This window comes from Triturus cristatus, chromosome 9 (assembly GCF_964204655.1).
Source record: "Triturus cristatus chromosome 9, aTriCri1.1, whole genome shotgun sequence".
NCBI lineage: Eukaryota > Metazoa > Chordata > Amphibia > Caudata > Salamandridae > Triturus > Triturus cristatus.
In genome coordinates, this window is record NC_140592.1 from 680,102,258 (window position 1) to 680,125,868 (window position 23,611).

The 23,611-nt window shown below is 42.6% G+C and overlaps 1 protein-coding gene across 1 annotated transcript in view; it reads right to left on the bottom strand.

Moving 5' to 3' along the window:
- Window positions 1-1,836: 1,836 nt before the first annotated feature.
- Window positions 1,837-23,611, bottom strand: part of LOC146798492 (cdc42 effector protein 2-like) — a 50,181-nt gene continuing 28,406 nt past the window's right edge. The window contains exon 2 of the mRNA XM_085625762.1: window positions 1,837-6,754. Coding sequence (XP_085481888.1) covers window positions 5,795-6,538 — 744 coding nt within the window. The 5' untranslated portion in view covers window positions 6,539-6,754 and the 3' untranslated portion in view covers window positions 1,837-5,794. The remainder of the gene's footprint in view (window positions 6,755-23,611) is intronic.

Below are 23,611 nucleotides of genomic sequence, written 5' to 3' on the forward strand. Positions count from 1 at the left end.
TAGAAACACAGCCGACACGTTTCTCTCTGGCAACTTAGCCAGCAAGCTTTTTTAAGGCAATGTGCATAGGCTTAATGAAGAATGGCATGTTCTACGCTTGTAGCCAGAGGAAGGTTGTCCTACAGGGAAAGAGGTTATTTCAGGACAGCCTACCCCCCTGGCATGTGGAAATATTATGTCTTGCCTTGACAAGTGATTGAATATTCCTCAACCCTACCAGCACCCCGGATGCGAAATGGTAGTAAATCTAAGCCTAGATGTAGGTCTTTGTATAAGTGACTGAGTATCTTAGAAGGATTGGAATGCTTGACCTACAGGCTAACTGGCATTTGAGCACTTAATGTATGAGCCCACTCAGTTTAAAAAAAAATTAAGCTAGGAATCAACTCTGCTACTCACACACCTCTGTAATAGGCCTGGGTGATGAACTTTCGAAAAACTCTGCTTCGCTAGTTATTTCTTCGTTAGCCAACGTTAAGTTGGCCAATGTGTGCTAGGAAAACCCAACGCTAGACCACCTCCCAGCGAGATTTCTCAAAGCAGGCGGTTGTGGATGGTCGCGACCGCTCACATTGAGAAACCTTCTATTTGTGTTGAGGAAGCTGGGCATCTGGAGCATCAACTTGAGCGGCAGAAAGAAGCAGCGCCCTCTTGCGCTGTGCATGGTGCCATTCATGCTGATTTTCCAGGGTGGGACAACACCCGGGGCTTAAAATCAGCAGGAACGGTGCAATGTAACGCACTCTGCCGCTTGCGGAACTCTGCAAAGCCCAACAGAGGTTTTGAGCCACTTCGTGGAGTTCCACATAAGCGAAACTCCGCCCGGCCTACTATGTAACCTGCAAATACCAAAAACACACAGTGCTACGCAGCAAAAAAACACATGAACCACCCATCAGTACTACACGCTAATGCAGGCTTCTCGAATTAGTAGCTTGTGAGTTACTGGTAGCTCTTCAGCAAGTTATATGTAGATCTCCTGTGTTCAGCTCAGATTACTAAGTGCAGAGCTTTAGCTATGTTCAACCAATGGAGTTTACCAAAATTCAAAACATATATTTGAGGCCAAGATATATGTCTTTTCAGAGCTTATAAGCAGAAGTTTAGAGAAAAGCTGAATTAAAAAAATATATATTTAAAGCTGACATTTGAGTGATAACTAAAATGCCACTGGGGAGACCTATTTACTAACATTTATTACCTTGGTGCCAGAGGCATTGCGTGTATGGCCGCTATACATTACATATGTAGACACATGCCACATAGAAAAATCATGTTTTACAGTACTGCAAGCAACCATGCCTGATGAGCTGAGGTGATCATAGCTCGTATCTTGCATATAGGGGCCTCTAATGTAAACCTGTTTGATGTGATCACTACTACACCACTAATATTAGTAGATTGGGGGGATTTCGACACTAATGTATGGTGCATACACACATCTTTACAGCATCCTACTCCATCTACTGAGCCATCTCACCAGCTGATACCTTTTGAAGGCAGACACAGGAATGAAGGCAGCTCAGTAGGTTGATGTTTCAACTTTAAAAGATCTGTGGATAATTTGAAGGTCGCATGTTCAATTATCATTGAGGCCAGCCCTCTCTTGATTGGGGATGTTCAAAGTTGCAATCTTAAACTCGCAACTTCACAATTTGTTTAAACTTCACCAGCTTGTAGAAATCCCAGACTGAAAAAGTTTAAAAACAAACACTACAAAAAGCCAATCGATTTTGAAGCCAGACAAATTTGCTTTGACAATACTGTTTTAAATAGGAGCTCTATTCTCATGTAAACATGCCCATGCTTGACTTGATCACATGAAGGGGACACAGATTTACAAAACAAAAGCTTTATTAATTACATAATAATCCAGATAAGTGAACATAGAAATATGTTGCATTAATATGTTAACAAGGGTGATGTCTCAGTATCATGGTAGTTGCAGAAGGTACCAAAAAATACAAGAAAGCAGACAAACTGCACTTATGTTTTTTTTAATATACGATTTTGCACGTAGGGTTAGTCGTTTGCTGCATGTACACATCCATTGCACAGAGTATCAATAGCTTTCATATCACAGAAGTTTCACATTAAGAAATCCCGCATTCAAAATGCTCAGCTTGAGGAGTGGGAATAGTACACTTTTTTGTAGACTTAATCACGGCAAAGGAATAACTTCCTGTATCCATAAGAGTAAAGCCTGGGCTAGCAACAATAAATCTTATTTTTTCTGTACTGCAAGTATTACCAATTAAGCACCGGGTTAAGGCCTGAACAATCTCAGGGATGCTATCAATGATGTGTTCACCAGACTGTCGCCACCTCTACTTAAACTGATGCATGGTCCTCAGCTCTGGGACCCATATACACATTTTCAACGTAAACACAGAGGTCCATCGCACGAACTAATCAGTCATATGCACGAAACGGGTAGATGTCGCTGCTCAGAGGAAGGTCAACTGAAGCGCTTGCACCAGCCCCATGGACACTTTACGAGGTCGTCAGTGTTCTAACTGGTACTCTCCTTATGCCTGGAGTAACTCCAGGTGTGGGCGAAGAGATAAGTATTATGCAAGATACCATGTGGGCCCCTTTACAAAGAATGAGTATAGACCCTATTCCTATTGTTATTCCTCATTTCATCCCCAGTTGTTCACCTGGAGAATATCTGCTTTTAGCAGGTGAGCACGAAGAGTGAAAGACAGCGGATCAACAGACCTTGTCAGAATTGCCGCAGTTGCACGCGTCACCAGCACGCAAGGCGTTCAATAAAAATCGTCCCTCATTCGTCATCTGAAAAATTCAATCACAAGCCTTTACCAACATCCGAATTCTGCACTCTCCACAATCGGCTTCAGTAACCCCCTGTTGTGACCACTAAAAAGGAATTTGGTTAAAATGAAATAAAAAACATATTAACCGCCTTCACAAAATACTTGAAACACAAGCCTACTTTCCTGGCTAGCGCCCATAAAACGCTTAACACAACTCTCCCTCTCACCTTCTCCACCCTCTGGATACTTACTTGTACTCTCATTTTGTTGGAAGCCTTTGACTAGTATTACGGTGAAGACCAGTCACTGAAAATATTAGAAGCATACGCCGTCCCCTCTTGCTGCTCATCAACAGTATTCTACTGTTCCTACTGACGGCCTCATAACCAGCTGGCCATAAGTCTGTGCGATAAGAGCACAACCGGTAAACACCGATGGAGCAGATGTGGTGTTTACCGGGTATGCTAACATCGCATCATTCCAAGAGAATGAGGACGGTGGGGAGCATAAAAAGCAGAATCAGACTTTTCGCACTCGATTACCACGTTTTGCCACCTTACAATGATTTTTTAAAGGCTTATTATGGCCATTTTCTTCCTTAAATGCACTTTGGGTACACTGCATCCCTCAGAATCCCTGGTGCATTCTCCTGTTTATGTTGAATCAGGATTTACGTGTATATGTACAGAAGCCCTAAGAATCTGAGGTTAGAAGATGCCATCAGATTTAGCAACCGCTCCATTCCACAGCACAAAGGACTACTTTCAGGCCTCAGAATGTGGGAGTGGCAGATAACACTGACAGAAGGATAGCAACAGAAAAACAGCAAAGCCTGGCAACATGTGCACGCAGAGGCGTAGAAGGTATGCGCCCTATGCCGATTTCCTAAAATAATGCAGCTTAAAACACTAGTCATGGTAGATATATAGCCTCTTTTCTAACAGAATAAAACAGCATTTATGCAGAAGCCCAGTGCATTTTTAAGAGACAACCAGTTTTATGTTGTGGCAGTTGGACTTTCATCTTATCAAAGGGAGAAATAATAAAATGGCTGCAACCCCACTCTTGGCACAGCGAAGATTGCAGACTCTTGTGTGAAACTGAGCCAAGCAGGAAATATTCACATTTCGAGGAAACCTGCTGATGTCATGCTTCCGATTATTTCATGGACAAAGAGGAGCTTGTGTGGGTTTAGGAGGGGGTAGAAGGCCAGGCAGGGAGAGGGCAGACTGGTCTGCATTCCTAGGTTAGTGGTTTAAGGTTGTCTGCTAACCAACTCAGGAAACACGTCATTGTCAGTCTGTATCAGAACTCTGAGGACAACGGTGGGAGATAGAGTGATCAGGAGGAATCTAAATACAACAAACAGCTTGATATTGGGTTAATCACCCTTATTAATGAGTTTATGAACTTGTTGGGGGCCAGTGGAGGTGCTTGACGCTCCTGCACCAGCCTTGCATGATGTGTTGTTAACTGTTTTCTAAAATCAAGAAGGTGTTTGTAAAACTTCTCTCAGTTCCAGTATCCTTTCAGAATACAACCCATGTATGCAAGGATAGCACATACATAAATATTGGCAGACATAAATGTCGGGTCCTATATTTCGTTCCACCGTGTGTAGATTTGAAATTATTAATTCCTATGGGGCAATAATATTATAGATGATATTTAAGATATGATAAGTCAGAGGATATTCTGGTATCAAACTAACAGACCTAACTTGGAAGAGTCTTCATTTAGAACAAGAGCACTCTAGTTCTTTGCAACAGCGTATTATACCCCAGTAGGACGCCATTGGGAGAGCGGCGAATGGTAATCTGGGAATAATAAATTAACCCTATACCATGTGTGCCACCCTACCCTGACTTCTCATTGCCTCTAGCCCAAATTGTGAAGCAGTGGTGGCGACATATCTTGAATAAATGAATTACATGCTAAAGAAAGAACATTCTCAGGGCCCGATTCACAAAAGTAAACTTAGACCGGAAGTCTAAATTCGGTATTCATAAAGGGCCTTACGAATAGTATCTTTACACCTGCAGAGATTCCACCAGAGTGCGGAATCTCCGCAGTATAACGATAGTACTCGAAAGTCCCTTTGTGAATACTGAATTTAGATTTCAGATCTAAGCGTAGACTTCAGGTCTAAGTTTGTGAATCAGGCCCCAAGTCTTTAGCCGAGAAAGTTACCCAAACTTATATAAACACACACACATATATATATATACATACATATATATATTCTTTCTTGCTGCTTTCATTATATATGTTGTGGTCAACAAGACACTGAAGAGTTGCCAGCCTTGGTTGAGCTGAACATCAGACCATCTGCATTCAGTTATTTTTATGTCTCTGGACGCCTGATGAAGGCATTGCTGCATCAGTAGTTCACAACCCTGATGCCAAAACTCCGAACAGCTAATCATGTTAGAAAATTACACTATGTTCATTAAAAAAAAATGTTGTTCTTCCACAATCTCATGAAAGCACAGAATCACCAAGGTACAGTTGTTCCAATAACATTTGTCAATCAGTTGACATACTGGCTTCTCCAGAGGGTTTGGCAGCGTCAAGTTATTGGGAGCTTTTAACATTTATTGTAAGACTCCATGGTTTGGGGGGAAAAAAATGCCAAAGATGTCAGTATTGGGCTGCAATCCAAATCACAAATCCGCCACCAGAAAATGAACCATAAACATTGCACTCATGTTCGGATACTCTTTTGGTTATAGTTCAAGAAATGAACATCAGCTGTGGTCTAGGACTCTTGAAGGAAAATCCTATAGTAACTCACAAGATCGACTACTAGTATGAGATGATTACAGCTAGAGGCGCTCCGAAACGAGCGAAATGCTTTCTCTTTACGAGATATCAGGGCAGATTGTACGGTAAAACATATTCTTGTGCTTCCTATGTAAAGCACGGGGTCTTTCCACCCTTGTTTCGATCAGTCGTTCAGCTTATAATGTTAAGCAAATAATTTTTCAAATAAATAAGTATAGCAGTTTCTGTGAGCCTTATAGCTCCTTGGTGTCTTGTGTCTTGTAATCGTCCATGATTCGAAGCACATCATCTAAGATGGAAGGCCCCAGATCCAGGTCCAATCCTAAAAGGGATTCTGATTTTGGCATGTCAATCTCAAGGCTGCACAGGTTGTCTGTGTTGTCGTAGGCAGAGGTGGCGCTCAAGCCAATGTTCTGGCTATAATCTGGTTCTTTACTGCATGATAGTGAATCCTCTGAGGAAGAGATGGAAGCAGCTGATGAGGGGAAGGAGTTTATCTGTTCGTGGTGTGAGATGGAAGAAAAGGACACTTCCTCATTGCTGTGGCAGCAGCTCTCACCGCCGCTGACAGACATTGACCTGTGGCCAGGGGCTTCTTCCAGGTGCAACCTGGGAGGTTTGGGTGGGGCTTGGTCTTGGTTTTGCATACCGCTGAAAACAGGAAGGGAGACTGCGCTCTTCATGAACGATCTGTAACCCCCGGAGGGTGAACGCTTGTCGTACTCCTCATCCAAACTGCTTTCTGTTCTCTGGAAGGTGAACTTCCTGGACAGGTTTGGAAGGAGGTCATATTTTCCTTGTAGGAAGGAGAGTTCTCCAAACATATCACCTTCTCCATCCAATCCAATGTGAGCGCTGTGACGGAAATCACCAAGTGGCGGACTTATCATCTCACTGGACAGGACATCCCGAAGCTTTAACTTTTTACCCCTTTTGGGAGTGGAGGTTTTCAAATACATGGGGGTCTTAGCTGGCATCTTGGCAGTCTCTCAGTATTCAAAGATACCAAAGTAGGGATTCAAGGCCTTCAAAAAAAGCTGCTTCAACTTGGAGTTAATTGTATTGATCCTGAAGTACGAAAGGAACGTCAGGTTTTCAGATCTATTGCCCCACCAATGTCCTTCTCAGCTTCCACAGCTTCGCAAGTGAAAGTCTACAACCCACCAGCTAAAGGATCTTCTTTTGTTGATTTTCTGCAAAATGATAAAAGGATAATTAGTTAGGATACTGAAATATTCACTGACATAACATTTCAGCAAACATTGACAACCAGAAACTGGATTAAATTAAAGCCTGACAACATGTATATAAAGAGAGCATCAGTGTATATGACACTTTTCAAAAGGTATTTACTAAATAGAAGCGACTACACACTTGAAATTTGTTGGAATGCTCAACTAGCTAGCTATGCTTCCAATACAAGAAACTAGGCTGAGGGGAGCTGGGGCTGCCCCTTATAAGAATATAAATGGGATGTGTTAGGAGTAAAGGGTACATGTTTTCAAATATACAAAAGAATAAATGAGGCGACTGAAGAAAGCTGATATTAGCAGGAAAAAGACCCTCAGCAGAGAAACTTTTTAACAGAATCAATTTCACTACTATGGAAATGTATCCATTCACATGTGACAGTTCTGAATGTGCCAATATTAAGGTGGCCACTTCAATACTAGTAATCACAGATGCTGTTTCCAGTCCTGTGGTTTCATGCAACAACCTAATGCACTCTGGGCATTGTGGGCGTAGTTCACTCCCATTTAACTAATTAGACTAACACATCGGATCCTAACGATGTTCCAGTTAATGTAAAGCGAGACGGTCACCCTAGTAATTACTTTAATTCTGAGGTTGAATGACTTCTCACGAAAGGCAATTGTACTGATGTTATTTCGCATTAGAATAGTTCACAATCTGCCCTCACTAGAACTGCTCAATTCCCTTTGGGTAGCCCGGGACATGGCTTTCAACCATTTCCATGAGTAATGTTGTGAATAGCTGAAAAGGGGTTCTTCTGACCACAAAAGTTCAGGACAGGAAATGTGTGTCACTTTTATTTTGGAGAAAAATTGAAAGTGTCTGATTCATGTTTGACCTTCCTCAGGTTGTAATTTAAAGGCTTGAGAGATTTTGGGGAACTGGAAAATTTGATTTAAACAGAATGCAGGTCCTACATAGGTGTTATGCAATAGATAAAACTGCAACGATTCACTTGCATGGCTAAACCTGGTTTTTATTGGCGCTCCTTCTGCAGCATTAGATTCTTCTCAGTTTCAGGCAAGAAAATTCAACATAAATAGAAGGCCAGAAAATTGACACCATTAGGTTTCATATCTAGGTATGCTATTAACAAATACCTTGTGATTTGACTAATAATATGTACAACAAATTCACTTAAAGCAAGGCAGATTCCCCAATAATAAAGTTTCGCAAAAAAACACGAACATGCAGTGACAAAGCCAAGTAGCTGGTAGCCAGTGCCAGACCTATTGGGTATGCCGAATTTGGTTCTAGTTTAGAAAGTGAAGTGGACTGTGTAAAGCAGTACCCGCGTGTTTAAATGTAGCAGTTTCTGGTTTGCCAAGATTTGTCACTTTGTCTTGTTAATTGTGGGGACTAACCTCTGAGGTACACCCTCTTTTTTCACAATGCATTTTTTGGACACTTTTATGCACTTTTCCATGTTTATGTTTCTTTTCTGGTATTGAAGTCTCTTAAGTCATTTTACGACACATTTTGTTTGAGTTTTCTTTGACAACTCCACTCTTTCCCCAACGGGTCATAGAACCATTCAGAAAAATTTGCTTCAACATACCACACATTTAACTCTATACAAGATGAGTGGATTCATTCTAAAACGCAATTTGAACAGGCTGGACAATAGAGAACAGATGATCCATCTTAAGGAAAATAAGCATTGGCAAAGCAAATAGGTCTCACCTTTGTGACCTATAAGCATTCGCGATGCTGTGCATCGTGACTAAAATTAAAAGAAAAAAAAAAAGAAAAATCCCCACCCCACCGCATCATTTTGAAGGTGCATGCATGTACATGCTTACAAAATGGCGAAGGTGCTTTTTTGTATTTTTATTTCCTGATCCAAGTAGGATTTGTAGCTAAATATAAAATAAAATGTGAGAAAGCATTTTTTTTTACATAGTGGGCAGCAGAAGCAACATAGGGGAGGGTGGAGCGGGGAAACGACGTAGCAAAATGGGGTAGGGTGAACTGTCAAACACCACGGGAGGGGACGTAAAAGCAACAGGGAGTAGTGGAGAAGCTGTGAGAGCAACAGGTGGGAGGGCGGGAGAGAAACAACACAGGGGTTGGGGAAAGCAACATGCAGGGGCAGGTGGGGGCAATGGGGAGAAGTACACAGGCAAGCGCACAAGGAAGGAGGGTAGGGAGAAGCAGAGCAACACTGAGTGTAGCAGGAGATGTGCGGGGGAAGACGTACGCAAAGGAGAAGACTCAAACAACACATCCATTCTAATAGAGTGCTTCACAGAAGAGAAAAAGTTAGTGCTTGAAAATCCAGCAGTTGACGCACCGATGCTGCCCAATCAAAGAGACTGCGAAGAGGCAATGCTTCATGGGAGGGACAAACACAAGATTGGCAAGCTGGGACACAAATAAGAAGAAGGCAAAGAAGAGTGACAAAGAATGCCAACCAATGGTAAGCAAAGACTGGGCACCATCGGCTCCATGTTCTTGGTAAGCCACAATATGCCTAGCAAACGACTGTACATGCACTGTCTAGTAGGCTCGATCTAAAATAGACTGGTCCTTTGATACACCCATCCGTTCACGTAACACACTACAAAGGTCTTTATCAGGACTGCAGTCCTAACTTCACATTAATCAACATCTTAAATAATCAATCAAGGTTAATTCTAGAATCTTGTGAAAAGAGTGCCTAACTGAGAAATCAATACAGTGTCACAATGATGGTAGAAGGTGCTTTACAAAACCAAATTAAAAAAATGGAACTAAAAACAAAACTTGCATAAAGATGTTATTTGTGTTATGGCACATAGAGTTCATCTAGACATAGCTCTTACAATACAGGAAAACTCAGAGCAAACCCTTTTCTAGGCTTGAACTGTACTTGTACAAATATTGTTTTCAGATATGATAATCACAGTCATTCAACTAATCTGACGTGAGGCCTGCGGCTCCCACAATTTTATGCAAGCATAGGTTATGTGTATTTGTAAAGCACACTATAACCAGTGAGGTTATCCTAGCGCTGTGCAAGTGTTTGGGTCTAACTACATCTAGGGCAGGGTTAATTGAAAAGCCGGGTCTTCAGCTTCTTGCAGAATTCAAGAAGAGAGGAGGCTCTGATGTGAAATGGGTTAATTCCACACTTTATGCGCAATGTATAAGACAGCATGTCCTATGGCTCTGTTTCAGCCTTTTAGAATGTGTGTGATTTGGAGTACTGAAGAGCATTGGTGTCTAGGTAACTGGTGGAAGATTAGGTGACTCTTTAGGAGGGAGGGGCCAAGGTTGTGTAGGGCAGTGGTTCCCAAACTTTTGACTCCTGAGGACCCCTATTGAGTCACTATTGGAAGCCAAGGACCCCCATACAATTTGTACAATTTAAATTTCAAACATTAAAACAGTAGTTTGAAAAAAGTAAACACACACTTTTGCACACCAAACAAATATTCGAATCACTAAAGATTTTAGTATTTTATATAGAAAGAATGAGCAAAATCGAAACCTTTTAATGGGATGGTAAGTGTTGCATCTCGGCAACTAACTTTTCAATATTTGGTTCTATTTCGCAGTATGAGGCTCTTGCCAGGGCCAGACTGGAAACCCAATGCCGCCCTGGCAAATGTTGTCAGACCAGTCCCAGTACTTAATGCAGTGAGTGAGCCTGGCCACTGCAAAGCAAACTTTGGGGGGCTCTCCCACCAAGGAAATTTGGGGACAAATGGTGCATTCTGCAACACATTTGTCATTATATATTGAATTTAATTTGCTTTTAAAGCATAGTAAATGATGACCTTACTATGCACCAATACAACAATCTTTTTGGGGCTCTTTTATGAATCCCTCACTATCACTCTCCAACAGTGCCTCTCTTCTCTCAATAGCCCCTCTGTCACATGTATTTCATTTGTTTTATAGCATCTCTCATACAAGTGTAGGGTGTCAGGGCATTTTACATCACACACATGCAGAGACAATGAATCATACATGTGTAAATCGGTGTATAGAAAATGTTATGTTACAGAAGGCAAAGGGGACTTCAAGGTGTAGGATTCACATGTCATCCATACTGGTGAGCATTTTTTAAGAGTGCTTGGTCTGGAGAAGCACAACATCTTGACACAGAATGTAACATAGGGGTTAGCTTTGACTTTAATTACAACAGTTTAATTCTACCCAAACAAACCTTTTTGGCAAAATGAGGATTACGAAACACTGGGAAAAAAGACAGCATACTAACTTGTACCATGCAGTTTGCATGCGGCTGTTTGATGGCAGGTCATAGCTTAAGGTGCTAGATTATGATTGCAATTCATAAACTGCATAATAACAAAAGAATCTCTGTGACAAAAGCAGTAACCCACTGAGCTATGCACATACATTACTGTTTTTTTTTTTAATGCATGGTACACATTCTCTTGCAGCAGGCAAATTAACCCTCTGCGCTACCTTAGATGAGTCATACCTGCTACTGAACAAAACAGCATCTCTCTCTCCAGCAGGTACATTAATCACTGGATGTTATCTTGACACTTTTATAGTTGCCCGAAAACTACAGATTATTCAAGGAACTTTGAAGTGCTTTTAAAATTGTTGCTTGCGGACCCCCTGGGAATGTGTCACGGACCCCTGGGGGTCCGTGGACCACAGTTTGGGAAACACTGGTGTAGGGCACTGAACATGTGTGTGAGAAGTTTGAACAGGGTGCGTTTGTGTATTGGGAGTCAGTGGAGCTCCTTGAGGTGCAGTCTGATGCAAGTTTGGAGTGGGAGGTTGAGGATGAGTCTGGCTGACGAGTTGTGGATGGTTTTTAGTATTCTGGTGAGTTGCTTGGTGATACAGGCAAAGAGGGGATTTCTGTAGTCTAATTTGCAGGTGAGAAGGGTGTAACAGTTTTTCTAGTTTTGCTTGGGAGCCATTTGAAGAACTTCCTCAGCATCTTCAGTATATTGAAGCACGATGCAGTGATGGCGTTGACTTGTGCGGTCATGTTCAGTTTGTGGTCTATGTTGATTCAGAGGTTCCTGGGGAGGGTGCTATGGTTGGGTCTAAGATCAGCTGGAGTTTCATGGTGAGGGGCTCTTGCCGACAATCACCACTTCTTTCTTGTCACTGTTGAGCTTGAGACACTTAGCTTTCATCCAGTGTGCGACTTCGGTCCCGCAGGCAATGAACTTGTCTCTGGTGTTGGTGCTCTTATCTGAAAGTGAGAGTATGAGTTGTGTGTTGTCCACATAGGAGAGGATGTTGAGGTTGTATCTGTGGAGGATGTTGTCCAGAGGAACCCTGTATGTGCTGAAGAGGGTGGGGCTGATGGACGTACCTTGAGGCAATCTACATACGAGTTTGCGGGCTTTGAAGGAGTATGGTACTAGGTTGACAGCTTGTGTTCAATCTGTTAAGAAGTATGTGAACATCATGTAGGCGTTTGATGAGGATAGAGTGAGAGACCATTTCGAATGCTTCCAAGAGGTATAGAAGGAGGAAGGTTGCCATGTCTCCTCTGTAAAAGATCAAGCTGACGTTGTCTGTGGCGGCAATGAGCGCCGTCTCTTTACTATAGTTGGGCCTGAAACTGGATTGTGTGGTGTCTAGGAGCTGGTAGTTGCTGAGATAATCAGTGAGGCGATTCTTGGTAAGCTTCTATAAGACATTGACCGGGCATGGCAGGAGAGAGAGAGATAGGTCTGTAGCTGCAGAGCATGGCTGGGTCAGCAGAGGTTTTCTTGAGCAGGGTCGAGAAGGTGATGTTTTTCCAGGTGTCCGGGATAGTGGCTGAGTCAATGGAGGCATTGATATCTTTGGTGAAGCGGTGAAGCAGTGGTAGGGCAAGGGTGCCATGGGGCACTGGAGTGAATTTACTTCATGGTGGGGGCAGTTTCGTTGATGGTGGACCACCAGGTCAGGGTTTGATCTTCAGCCATGATGGGAAGTGGAGTTGTGAGGTTGGTAGGGTCCGACTGAGGGTTAAAGTTGCTATCAATGGAGGTGATTTTGTTGCAGAAGAATTTCAAGTTTGTTGCAGAGGTCCTGTGGGGGAGGGGGTGGGTGATATTTCTTACGGGAGCAGGAGGTGTGGTGAAATCTTTAGCGACACCCAACACTTCCATACTGTTGGTCATTTCGGAGTCGTGCGCTTGGTGTTATGGATTAGCTGGTGGTAGCGTCTTAGGGCAGACTTGAAAATGCCTTTCTCCGCAGCGCCGTGGCCTGTTCTCCGCTTGTGCTACAGACACTTGCAATGACTTTGTCATTTTGAGTTATTCTTTTTACTAACTGTCCTGTGGTCTTGCTCTTGAAGCTAGGTTGTGCTGAAGGGAGCCAGGGTATAGGTGCATGCAGTGATCCTTCTGCTGAATATTTTGATGATTTCCAGTAACCTGCTGGTCTGTTCGGACATGTCATGGAGAGGGCAGAAACCTAGTCCTTTACAGTGATATTTTTCCAACTGCAGCGAGTGGGTCCAGTGGTGATAGCTCTGTAGTGGGGTGGGAATGCTGAAACTGATGTGGGATGTCTAGGTAATTGGTTCTGGTCTGTAGACAGTGATGTGGCTTAGGAAGATGAAGATCGGCTCTAATAGGCATCCATCAGTGTGGGTGGGTCTATCAACGTGCTGGGTGAGGCCGAGGTGTTTGAGTAGGGCCGTACAGTTTGGATCAGTGTGGTCTTCAAAGGGAAACTTCAGGTCTCTGAGGATGATGGAGGTGTTGGAGTCAATGATCAGAGGCGTGACCAAGTCCGTGAATGCACTGCACTTTTAGATGAAAGCCCAGGACAAGAAACAAAGTGTCTCAGTAACATGGAACCTTCTGGTAGCTCGGTGACCGGCAGCTACTGCTCTGTGGTTTACCCATTCCTTCTCAGAACATGAGCATCCGAGACCGTGAGATGGGCCTCAGGGAGACTTTCACTAGGTTTGCACAGAATATGTTTTCCCTCAACGTCCTGTGACAAAACTTAAAGTGATGGCACTTGGTAAAGATCATTTAATATTATGTCCGCTCTCTGATTTTTCTAAATCGTACTATATGCCAAGACTATGCGGTATGTGTGGGTCAATTACCCTTTTTTGAAGTGGAATCTGTCTCCAACAAGAAGGATGTGCAACATGGCCCCTTTTCCTGGAACTCACAGGCGAGCAGGAGGGGTGCATTTATGTGAGATATGAGTACGTGATTTTGCATTAATCGTGAATTGCCGAGGTGTATCAAAGGTCCAATCCTTCTGGGGCCCCACCCCACGCTTTATGGGGCCCCATTAGTCTTTGGGCTAATTAATATCTGTGCGATATGGGCAACTCTGGGGCCTTCGTAATAGTCTGCAGGGGTGCCCCATCATTTTGCGTAACGCCAATGGCGAGCTGGTGATATTCAAACAAATTTCCATTATCAACATAAACTTATAAAAAAAAGAAAGTATTTGGATAACACACAGTTATGAAAAACTGTGGTTTGTGTGCAGAGCTCTACCATTTAAAGGTGATATATTAACTACGTGAATTTGTGACAGTGCAGTGGAACAGTCTGTTCCCTGGAGGCAGCAGCAAAGGGGTTGTGTAATTATTGAACCAAAACTCAGTGTTTATATCTTTTCAAATGAAATCAGTTAAACTTTCTAGTTTACCTTAAATGGTAAAGTGCATCCCGTATGACTGGGGAATGAGAGCAAAGAGCGAGAAACAGGATGGGTTATGCACGCCCGCCTCATAGAACAAATATATACACATATAACAACAAAACGAAGCGTCTTCAGAAGAAAGCTCCTCCACCCGCTTCTCCTCTCCCCAAATTCACCACTCGCTTTCTTTAAGCTGGTCTCTTTAAAATAAAATTATTTTTTATTTTCAAAGTTTGGATGGATGCTGCGATTGCAAAGGGACAGGAAGTCTGCTTGGGAACCCTAGAAAGGGCAAAGCTTACAGGAAACGATTGTGAGCGTAGAGCTATTTAAAAACCGTTGCTGACGGCCTGGTGGAATAATGCAACAAAAATAATACTTTCAAAGCTACATTTTAACCCTAAACTTGACTCTGCTCTTTGGACTGCTGACAGTGTCCACGCGTCTTGTCTTTCTCTTTCTGTGGACACTTCAACAACAGAAAATAATATCACTTGTAACAGTGTAGTGTTTGGATACAGAAGTTTAAAGGTTTGAAATGAAGCAAAAGCAGATAGATATTCTCATCACCTTAATTTAGTGGTTCTCATTTTATTAACCATGGATGAATGAAAGGGTGAACCTAATGGTGGTAAACAGGGATTTGAAACAATAACTTGCAGGCTGCCACCTATCACCGGCAGCTGGTCACTCCCCACTGATCTATTTTAGCAGACCCTTAAATGTGAGAGGTCTTGGAAAACCCGGAGCGCATCAGAGAAAGTGGAGTGGATTTGCGTCTATGGTGGGTACACTGACTCCTTTGCCACGAGATAGTGGTGCAAGTCAGCCACTTGGCAACATCATCTACTAGCACATGGGTACACATTTTTCCAGGGGCCGCGAAGGGGGGGTCTGTGGTGTGCCCGAGGGCCGCATTGATGCCAGCATGGTGGGAGTGGGGCTTTGTGAGAAGAGGCGTTAGGGTGGGCGCTATCGCTAGCTTGGGAGATTCAAGTGTAAAAAAGGAAGTAACTTAATTATTGAATTGGAATGAAATAGAATTGCACAATGTGAAACCAGAAAACCTGGGCTCGGTCCTTGCTTCCCTACCAAATTGTGTGATCCTAGAGAGGTGAGGTGTGGCGCTGCGGACAAAGCGGCTGACTCCAGAGCTCGGGGTCCGTGGTTTGATCGCCGATGGAAGCTCAGCTCAGCATCATGTGACTCTGGGAAATAGCTCACTTAATCTCCCTGACTGCCCCCAGAGCCTTGAAACCCTTGAGGGGTGATATGTTCACGCTTTACAAATATACAAATTATTGACAATTGTCTAATTTCACTTTGCCTACTTTTCCTTCATTATGACATAAGAGCACCTAGAAATACATGAGTTCAGCATATGCGCTGTACAAAACCTCCTCTCTTGTGTTTGATTTAATAAACAATAATGTTGTCCATGTATAATAACAACCCAAAGGTTCTTTCTATGTGACAACTGACTTGCCTCTTAGTTCGCTATTGGCATTGTTGTTAGGGTGGGTGAAGGTATGAATGTTTCTAATTCGTTTTTTAAAACTATCTGTTTTAAAAATACTTCTGAATGCGCTGATATAACCTGATGTACGAAGGTGAAATGCATCTGCATGTTAATGAAATACACTTTTTCTTTTAAATTTGAAGGGACTTTATCATATTTATACATTTGTTGCAAAATGTCTAAAATAAAATAACGCTTTGCTTTCCAAAAGTTAAGTGGTGCAGGACACCTTATTTGCTTCTTCTCTTTTACTTCAGTTATAGTGTAAATAAACACTTATTGATTTAACATCTTTCTGAATATTGCTGCTCGGTCAAGTAAACAGCAGCCTGGTGCAGCGGCAGCCGGCACAGGTAAGCGCAGTGGGGTGGTGATGCAGGGCAGGGTGCGGAAGAGGGGGGAGGGGGGTGGCCGCCAGAATAGGTATTATTTATTTATTTTGACCTATTCTGTCATCTGTCGACTTCTCCCCCTCACACCGCACCACGCCCCGCCGTGTTAACCTGTGCCGGCCGCCGCTAGTGCAGTCGTTCCGCTGGGGGTCACGTGTGAAGGTCAGGAGGGCCGCATGTGCCGCCGGGCTGTACTTTGAGTATTACTGTGCTAGCAGAAGAGTCATTCTACAATGTTCTGATGTCTGCGTGGTGAGCTGTATCTTTGAGGGAAGTGGCTGGGAAAGACTAGAGCCTGACTCCACACTGCACTGCCCTGAAACTTCCAACCAAGTCTTTATTGTGTCTCTTGGGCCAAGAGAAAGAATACAGGCCCCTGAGGCAATGTAGCTTCAGATGGATGCTAATGCTGCCTACACCCTTCTCCTTTTGAGGAGTCAGATAAACATAAAAAATGCCTGGTTTTAGCCTAGAATCTGGCAAGGATAAACTTGTAAAATGGAGGCTTATATTCACAGGCTTCGCTTCAAAACCAACAAAGCAAATAAAACAGATGGGTGACTCGGAGTCAATCTTCACACAAATAAGAAAAGAATGTCAAAAGTTTTAACTTCCAACTCTACATCATGGTACAAAAGATCCTATTGTGCTTTAAAGCCAACAGTATTGTTATATAGCATCCAACCAGGGCTTATATAGTTTTATAGGGTCATCTTCAGAGGCTTTTGGTACACCTGCTATCATATTAAAGAAAAAAGTGCAAAAAAAAGCTAATGACCATATCCATTTATGTAACCTGGAACAATTCTTATTATTACTTGTTATCGTTATAGCATTTATGTCCTTCCCTCCACCCTATTGTAAAGCGCTCTGATATCCTTCGGGATCATGTTTGCGCTGGATAAAACTTTATAAATAAATGACATCATTACATCAAGACTCAGTAACAATCTGCTTCCACGTTCAGGGACCCTGCTAGTCGGACTTAATATTTGCCTTTGCCCGTGTAAGGCACACTGCTGCCTGTCAGATAGGTTCACAATGTACAAACACCTAAAAACATACATACAACCAACAGGCCATCTCAGAGCGGATTTTTTTACCCACACATACTGTTGCCACTCGATTTTGGCACTCCTACTTGATCTATACCAAGCTTCGGAAAACGAAAAGAAGAGTTTGTCATGATTGCAAAAGATCTGTCAGTACAGAAGAAATATTACAAGAGGTTTCACCCAAATAGTACCTCTAAAGATCACTACTAGGATAGCATGGCTGCATAATAAGCGAAAAGAGCTTCACCCAATTCAGATCCAGACCCGTTTGAAGGAGAGGCATTCAGTGCCTTTCCTCAGCATGTACTCGTTGTTAAAACATTTGGCATTTTTAAAAAATGTTAATCCTCAACCTGACCACTTAATTGTGGAATCTGGTGAAAATGTAATGAGAAGCAGTCATCTTAAGCTTTACAAATAGTGAGCGGCTGCGGAATTGACAAATTTCTAGGTTTGTCCTCACCAATTCTGGGCAAGTGACAGTACTGGGTAGAAATGGGTCTCTCCAGACCCTTCTGTCCGAACGTATCTGCCTAGTCAATATACACCTAGAATAATTGGGGCTTCTCGCAAATTGCATTCATAATCACCAGCAGGAAGATGATGCCCAACTCTACCTATCAGTCATTAGCTGATGCCAATGCAGAGCTTATAGTCACGCACCAGTCAGCCATACATGGATTGCAAGCCCTCTGCTGAACCTTATCCTCTCTCGCTCAGAACCTGAGCTTGTGCTTCTCACCACCACCACCACACAGCCCCACCCATGTATGTAATATTAGCCCTCTCTACTCCCTGCTCCTGGCTCCCTGATCAAATACTTTAGCTTCTAGATGGACTGCCACCTCTCCAGCAACACAACCTGGCTCTGCTATTTTTTATTATGCAGAACAAAACTACATATCCTAAAAGCATCCCTCAAACGATGGTCCTAACACCATGGAATAGTCTGGATTTACCAAGGTTTAGCACAGGTGCTCATGTGACGTAAAGAGGTTATGTGACGCAGAGGGGCTCAAAAATAGCATCAATCAACGTTCCCACACAAAAGGATATTTGCATCGAAAGGTGATGCAAATCCACCTAAGCAGCATTGTGACACCCAGAGCGAAACCCCTGAAAATCTGCACAAAGTGGGCAATACAGTGTATGAAGAGTGTAACATCTGTAGGAGCCACAGAAAGCCAGACCAAGTAAAGTCACACAAAGTTGCTTTTACATTCAGTCCTAGTGCCAAATGTAAACAGGTGCAAACAATGGACAAAAGGATAATTGTATAAGGCAAACACTCCATTTTCAGAATGTGGGTGTCATACGACGCTAACAGCATGTGATGTGTAGTAAACACGGAACTGTATAATTGTTTGCCTTTAGCACAATGCGAAGCTGCAGGTTTCTGCACAGTGTTATATCAGCAATTCTTGGCAAATCTGGTCCAAGATGAGGGCAAGAGGGAAATGCACTTTCAGCTGGATCTCCGCATCTTTTCTGGCCCCTATCCAAGTAGTGTTGCAAACTGTATCCTTCCCTACACCCTCTCACCCCACTCCATGATTTAATACCATCCCACAAGGGAGTAGCCAGAAAATAAAAATACCTCCCACTTGAAACCAAAGCTCCGCTTTAAACCAAGCAAGCTGGTACCTCCCTAGAACAGCTCCCCTTTCTCTGCCACCCAAATACTTTTCAATTCCTCATTTCAGCCTTCCATCTACCCATTGATATCCACTGTTTCACCTTTACATTCTGTCATACATTCATTCTTTCATTAATTATTCACCATACCATTTATTGGCTATTTCATCCATCCATTCACACACACATCATCTATGCATACATCCTTAAAATACGTCCATCTGTCCACCATTTGACTTTGCCATCCATCAATAAAGATTTATCAGTCAATTGATCCTTTTGTCCATCCATCCATCCTTTCAATTTTCCATTTACTTTCCCATCCATCCTTTTATATCACCATTTACTATGCCCACCCACCCATCCATTCCCATTTCCATTTACTCTGCCATCCTCCGACGCACCCATCGATCGCAGATTTCAATTTACTCTGCTGTCCTTCAATCCATTCAGATTTTGATTTACTCATCCATCCTCTCAGATTTCACTTTACCATTTTTTTCATCCACCTGTCTTCTCACCTGCTCATTTTTTCATCCACCCACCCTCTCACCCACTCATCCGCCCATCCTTTCACCCATCATCTCAGATTTCAATGTACTCTACCATCCTTTCACCCATCTATCCACTCAAATTTCCATTTACTCTATCCTTTCACATTCGGATCCATCCATCCTCTGATTTCCATTTACTCTACCATCCTTTCGTCCACCCATTTACAAATCCTCTCATCTTCAATCTTTTCATCCACCCATTATTTTACCCCCTCATCCACTCAATCTTTCACCCACTCACCCTTTCACCCATCCGCCATCGACTCAAATTCCAATTTACTCTACCATCCTTTCATCCACCCATCTATTTTCTCTTATTTTCATTTACTCTGTGATGCTTTCACCCACCCATCCTCTCAGATTTCAATTTACTCTGCCATCCATCTACTTTTCCATTCACTCTACCATTATTTCACCCACTCACCCATCCATCCTCTTTGCATTTACTCTGCCATCCTTTGACCCATCCATCTATTCATCTAACCATATTTTCACTTACTCATCCTTTCACCAACCAATCTATCCATCCATCCTTTTTCACCCACCCTTTACCCCCTAACCTTTCACCCACCCATCCTTTCACCAACCTATCCATCCATCCTCTCATCCATCATCTTTACTTTCACCCACTCACAAATCCCTTTTCTATCAACCCATTCTTCTTTTTCGTGTTAATTATGAGCTTTTATCTGCCGAGTTGCAGATAAAAGATGCACATTAAAAAACAACTGCTCCGCTGTAGCTGCTAAAGCACGGAGGCCGGGGAGGGGGGGGGGGGGGGGGGGGGGGGGAGTTTCACAACGCCCCTATCTCCCCACTACCCCCTTGTCTTGTAAACTCGGCGCTTTACAAATACCCCAAACAAATCAATAAAGAAACTGGAAGAAACTAACAGAGGAATCATTTCAGTCTATTTATAGATGTGGTCATAAAGAAATATTTCTATTGCCCTTTCTGTATGTTTAACCTACTTGTGAGGTTAAATATGCCTGGAATCCAATGCACAGCACGTACTCTCTCAATAAACACGTTTTCTTCGTTGAAGCCACAAAATACATGAGCAGCTATCCACAGATTCCGAATTGCCATCCCAGGTCCACAGTCTTTTTGTAGAACTCGGACCTGCTGGCAAAAAATGTAGATCCCAAAAGTTACTTAAATCAAGCTAGCCAAACGCAGGTGAGAGAATAGGTGGTGATTCAGAAGGTCGGGGGACGGCTTATAGAAAAACAAAAAAGGTTGTTGCTATATTGGGCCAGGAGCATATCTGTTTGTCGGATTATCTACTTAGTGAGGCTAACACTTTCCAGGTAAGGATGCATGCGGATAACCTCAGCGTGACCCGCTAAACCTTCATACAGCTGAGGGATCTAATACCCATATTCTGCAAGAAACACCCTGAGCTCAGCACACCAAGCAATTAATGTGAGCAAAAAAACTGAATTTGGGATTCAGTCCTGATACATGTTGCCAAATTTAGTGGATTTTTGAGTAGCAAAGTACACTTGTGACAGAAGAAAATCCACCACGAAAATTCGGCCAGAATAAATCTAGACAGCGTTATAGGAGGAGAAAGCGAGGGGGACAGACAAAATTTAGGAAATCCCCATAAACACGCACTTTTTGGGTTGCCACAAACACTTTGTGGATTTGCCAGTGCCCTTCTGACTATTACTACCATCTAAGGCAGGGATCTGTGGGGCATATTTACAAGCTGGCGATAAAAAATTATCGCCGCTTTTGTGGCCGTTTTCGGCCGAAAAGCGGCGATAATTTTATCGCCTAATTAGCAAGGCCACGCTAACGCGTGAAACCTTGCTTTAGCATCAGGATTCCTAACACCCAGCTTTCCATCTCTAATGAAATGCAAAGTGGGCGTTCCTGACCTAACATGACAGGAGAAATGTCGCTAAGCGACATTTCTCCTATCATCAAGCCCCACATTATGAAGCATAGCGTCACGAAAAGTAGCGCTAACCCCTGTAATCGCTGCTTTCCTTACGCCTGCTTCAGGACTGACTTAGCCATGATGTCCTTTGGAAAGTGGATATCATGGCTAAGTTTGTGAGTCCCTATCAGCAAGCTAACGCCACACTACGTGAGATTATCGCTGGGTTTCCAGCGATAATCTCACGTTTGGCAGTTAGCGTGAGGATTTTTATCGCAGAGGAGATGAGCGTTGCTAATAGCACGCTATCTCAGCGATAAAAATCCACGTTACCCAGTGATAATTATCCTCACGCTAAGAGCGCTGAGCGATAATTATCGCCGGTTGTTGCTGATATGCCCCTTAGTATTTTAAAAGGTTGTAGGGGAAGAGGTTTCCCATATGCATTTATTTTTTTACAGGAAATATATATTCACAGTAAATTAACTTAGAAATAAGCCGCACAAGTAAATTTTGCTTTGTAGTAGCAGCCATGGAAATCCATAATGTAGATTTTCATGAGTTCTCCTCGTTGTGAATCCCTAAAATGATTGAAATTAACTTTAAAATGTAAGGAGTGTACCGGATTAGAATTGAAAGTTGTAAATCACAGCTTTGCGAATCAAGAGTCTCAAAAAGAGACTTCCACAGGATTCTGTGATGACAGAACTATGAGGGCTTTTGTCGCGAATTGAAAAGTTTCTGGTTTTCTAAGGGGGTTTCTATATGTACCGCTAGACAACTATTTTGGGTCCTTGGTTGTTCTGCCGCTGCCTTACCACCAAGAAGCCTTCTAGGCAGTCACACACTTTAGATACAACAATCCATTTGTTTCTCAAGTCGGAAAAAGTAAACAGTGCAACGGAGGGGCTTAAAAGATGATCTGTTATTATCGAGTTCAAGCGGATGATTTAAGTAGAAAAATTCTTTCTAAACTTAGATACCAGAAAACTGCCTCTCATAAAACACTTTGTGTAGCAGCAACTTTCAATCACCCCATTTCCTGGTGGATGGACTTGTGTTTCTATCACTAGCATGGATTCATCAGGGGTCAACTGTGGTTCCACTGAAGCATTCAAGAGTGACATGCAACCATATCGCGGTCTTAACCCAATGCCTTTTGACACTACATATAAAACACTTCTTTCACTTTTCCCATACACACTTTGAAGTTTTGTAGTATCTACCAATTCACTTACGACACGAATCAGCATCCAGTAAATTGAGGGTGTTCACCTAGCAGTGAAACAGAAAAAACACCCATTTTATAATTTATTTGATCAAGAAGTGGGAAAGTTGGGAAATGAAAGAACTGGGCCTTCGTTTTACCAAGAACAGAGTGCTAAGAAGCTAACTTAAGATCCAATTTCATTTTCTGTGACTGTTTGCTTAAGGTCAGCAACACGCCACTAACTGTGTGCTCATAGTGACTGAGTAACTCTCCCGCTCACTCAGCAGAAGCAGTCCAACAGCAAGAAAAATCTAAGTAATGTTAAGAATATAACACTGGACGTTTTTAATAACTGAGAAATTATCAAATAGATGTGCTCTGAGCCATCATCAGTGCCATCCACCCAAACAGGAGCCTGGTTCCAGAAAGGGTGACAGTTTTTCTACAAATGAAAAATATTTCGAACCATAAGAAAGACTCACTCCATTAAGGAACAATATGGACCACTCCCAGACAAATAGGTTATACTACTGCCACAATACTGCTGTGGTAAATTTACTGCTGGTGCTATATGCATCATAATCGGTCTTATTGGAGGTACTTCCTAAAAATGGTTACCTTTTTAACCAAAAAAAAGAAAAAGTCCTGACCTTGATGTAAATAAGTCACACAGCTCCCATGAGCAGGCTACATATAGTCACTAAAGACCCAAGTAACAATTACAGAGAAGGGTTCCTGTCAGTGCCAATTAAATTCACACAGTTCGAAGATGGTATTTTATTTATCACTGGGTTAAACATTTACTGCCAGCCATAAGAAAATAAATACTGCAGTAGTAGGTACAGTAAAACCATAAAATGCCCTCCAGGATTACATACCAGTAATCTACATTAAACCATACTTTTGCTTATTAGTTCTCATCAGTGAAGAGAAGCATTACATAAGCTGAGGCACCA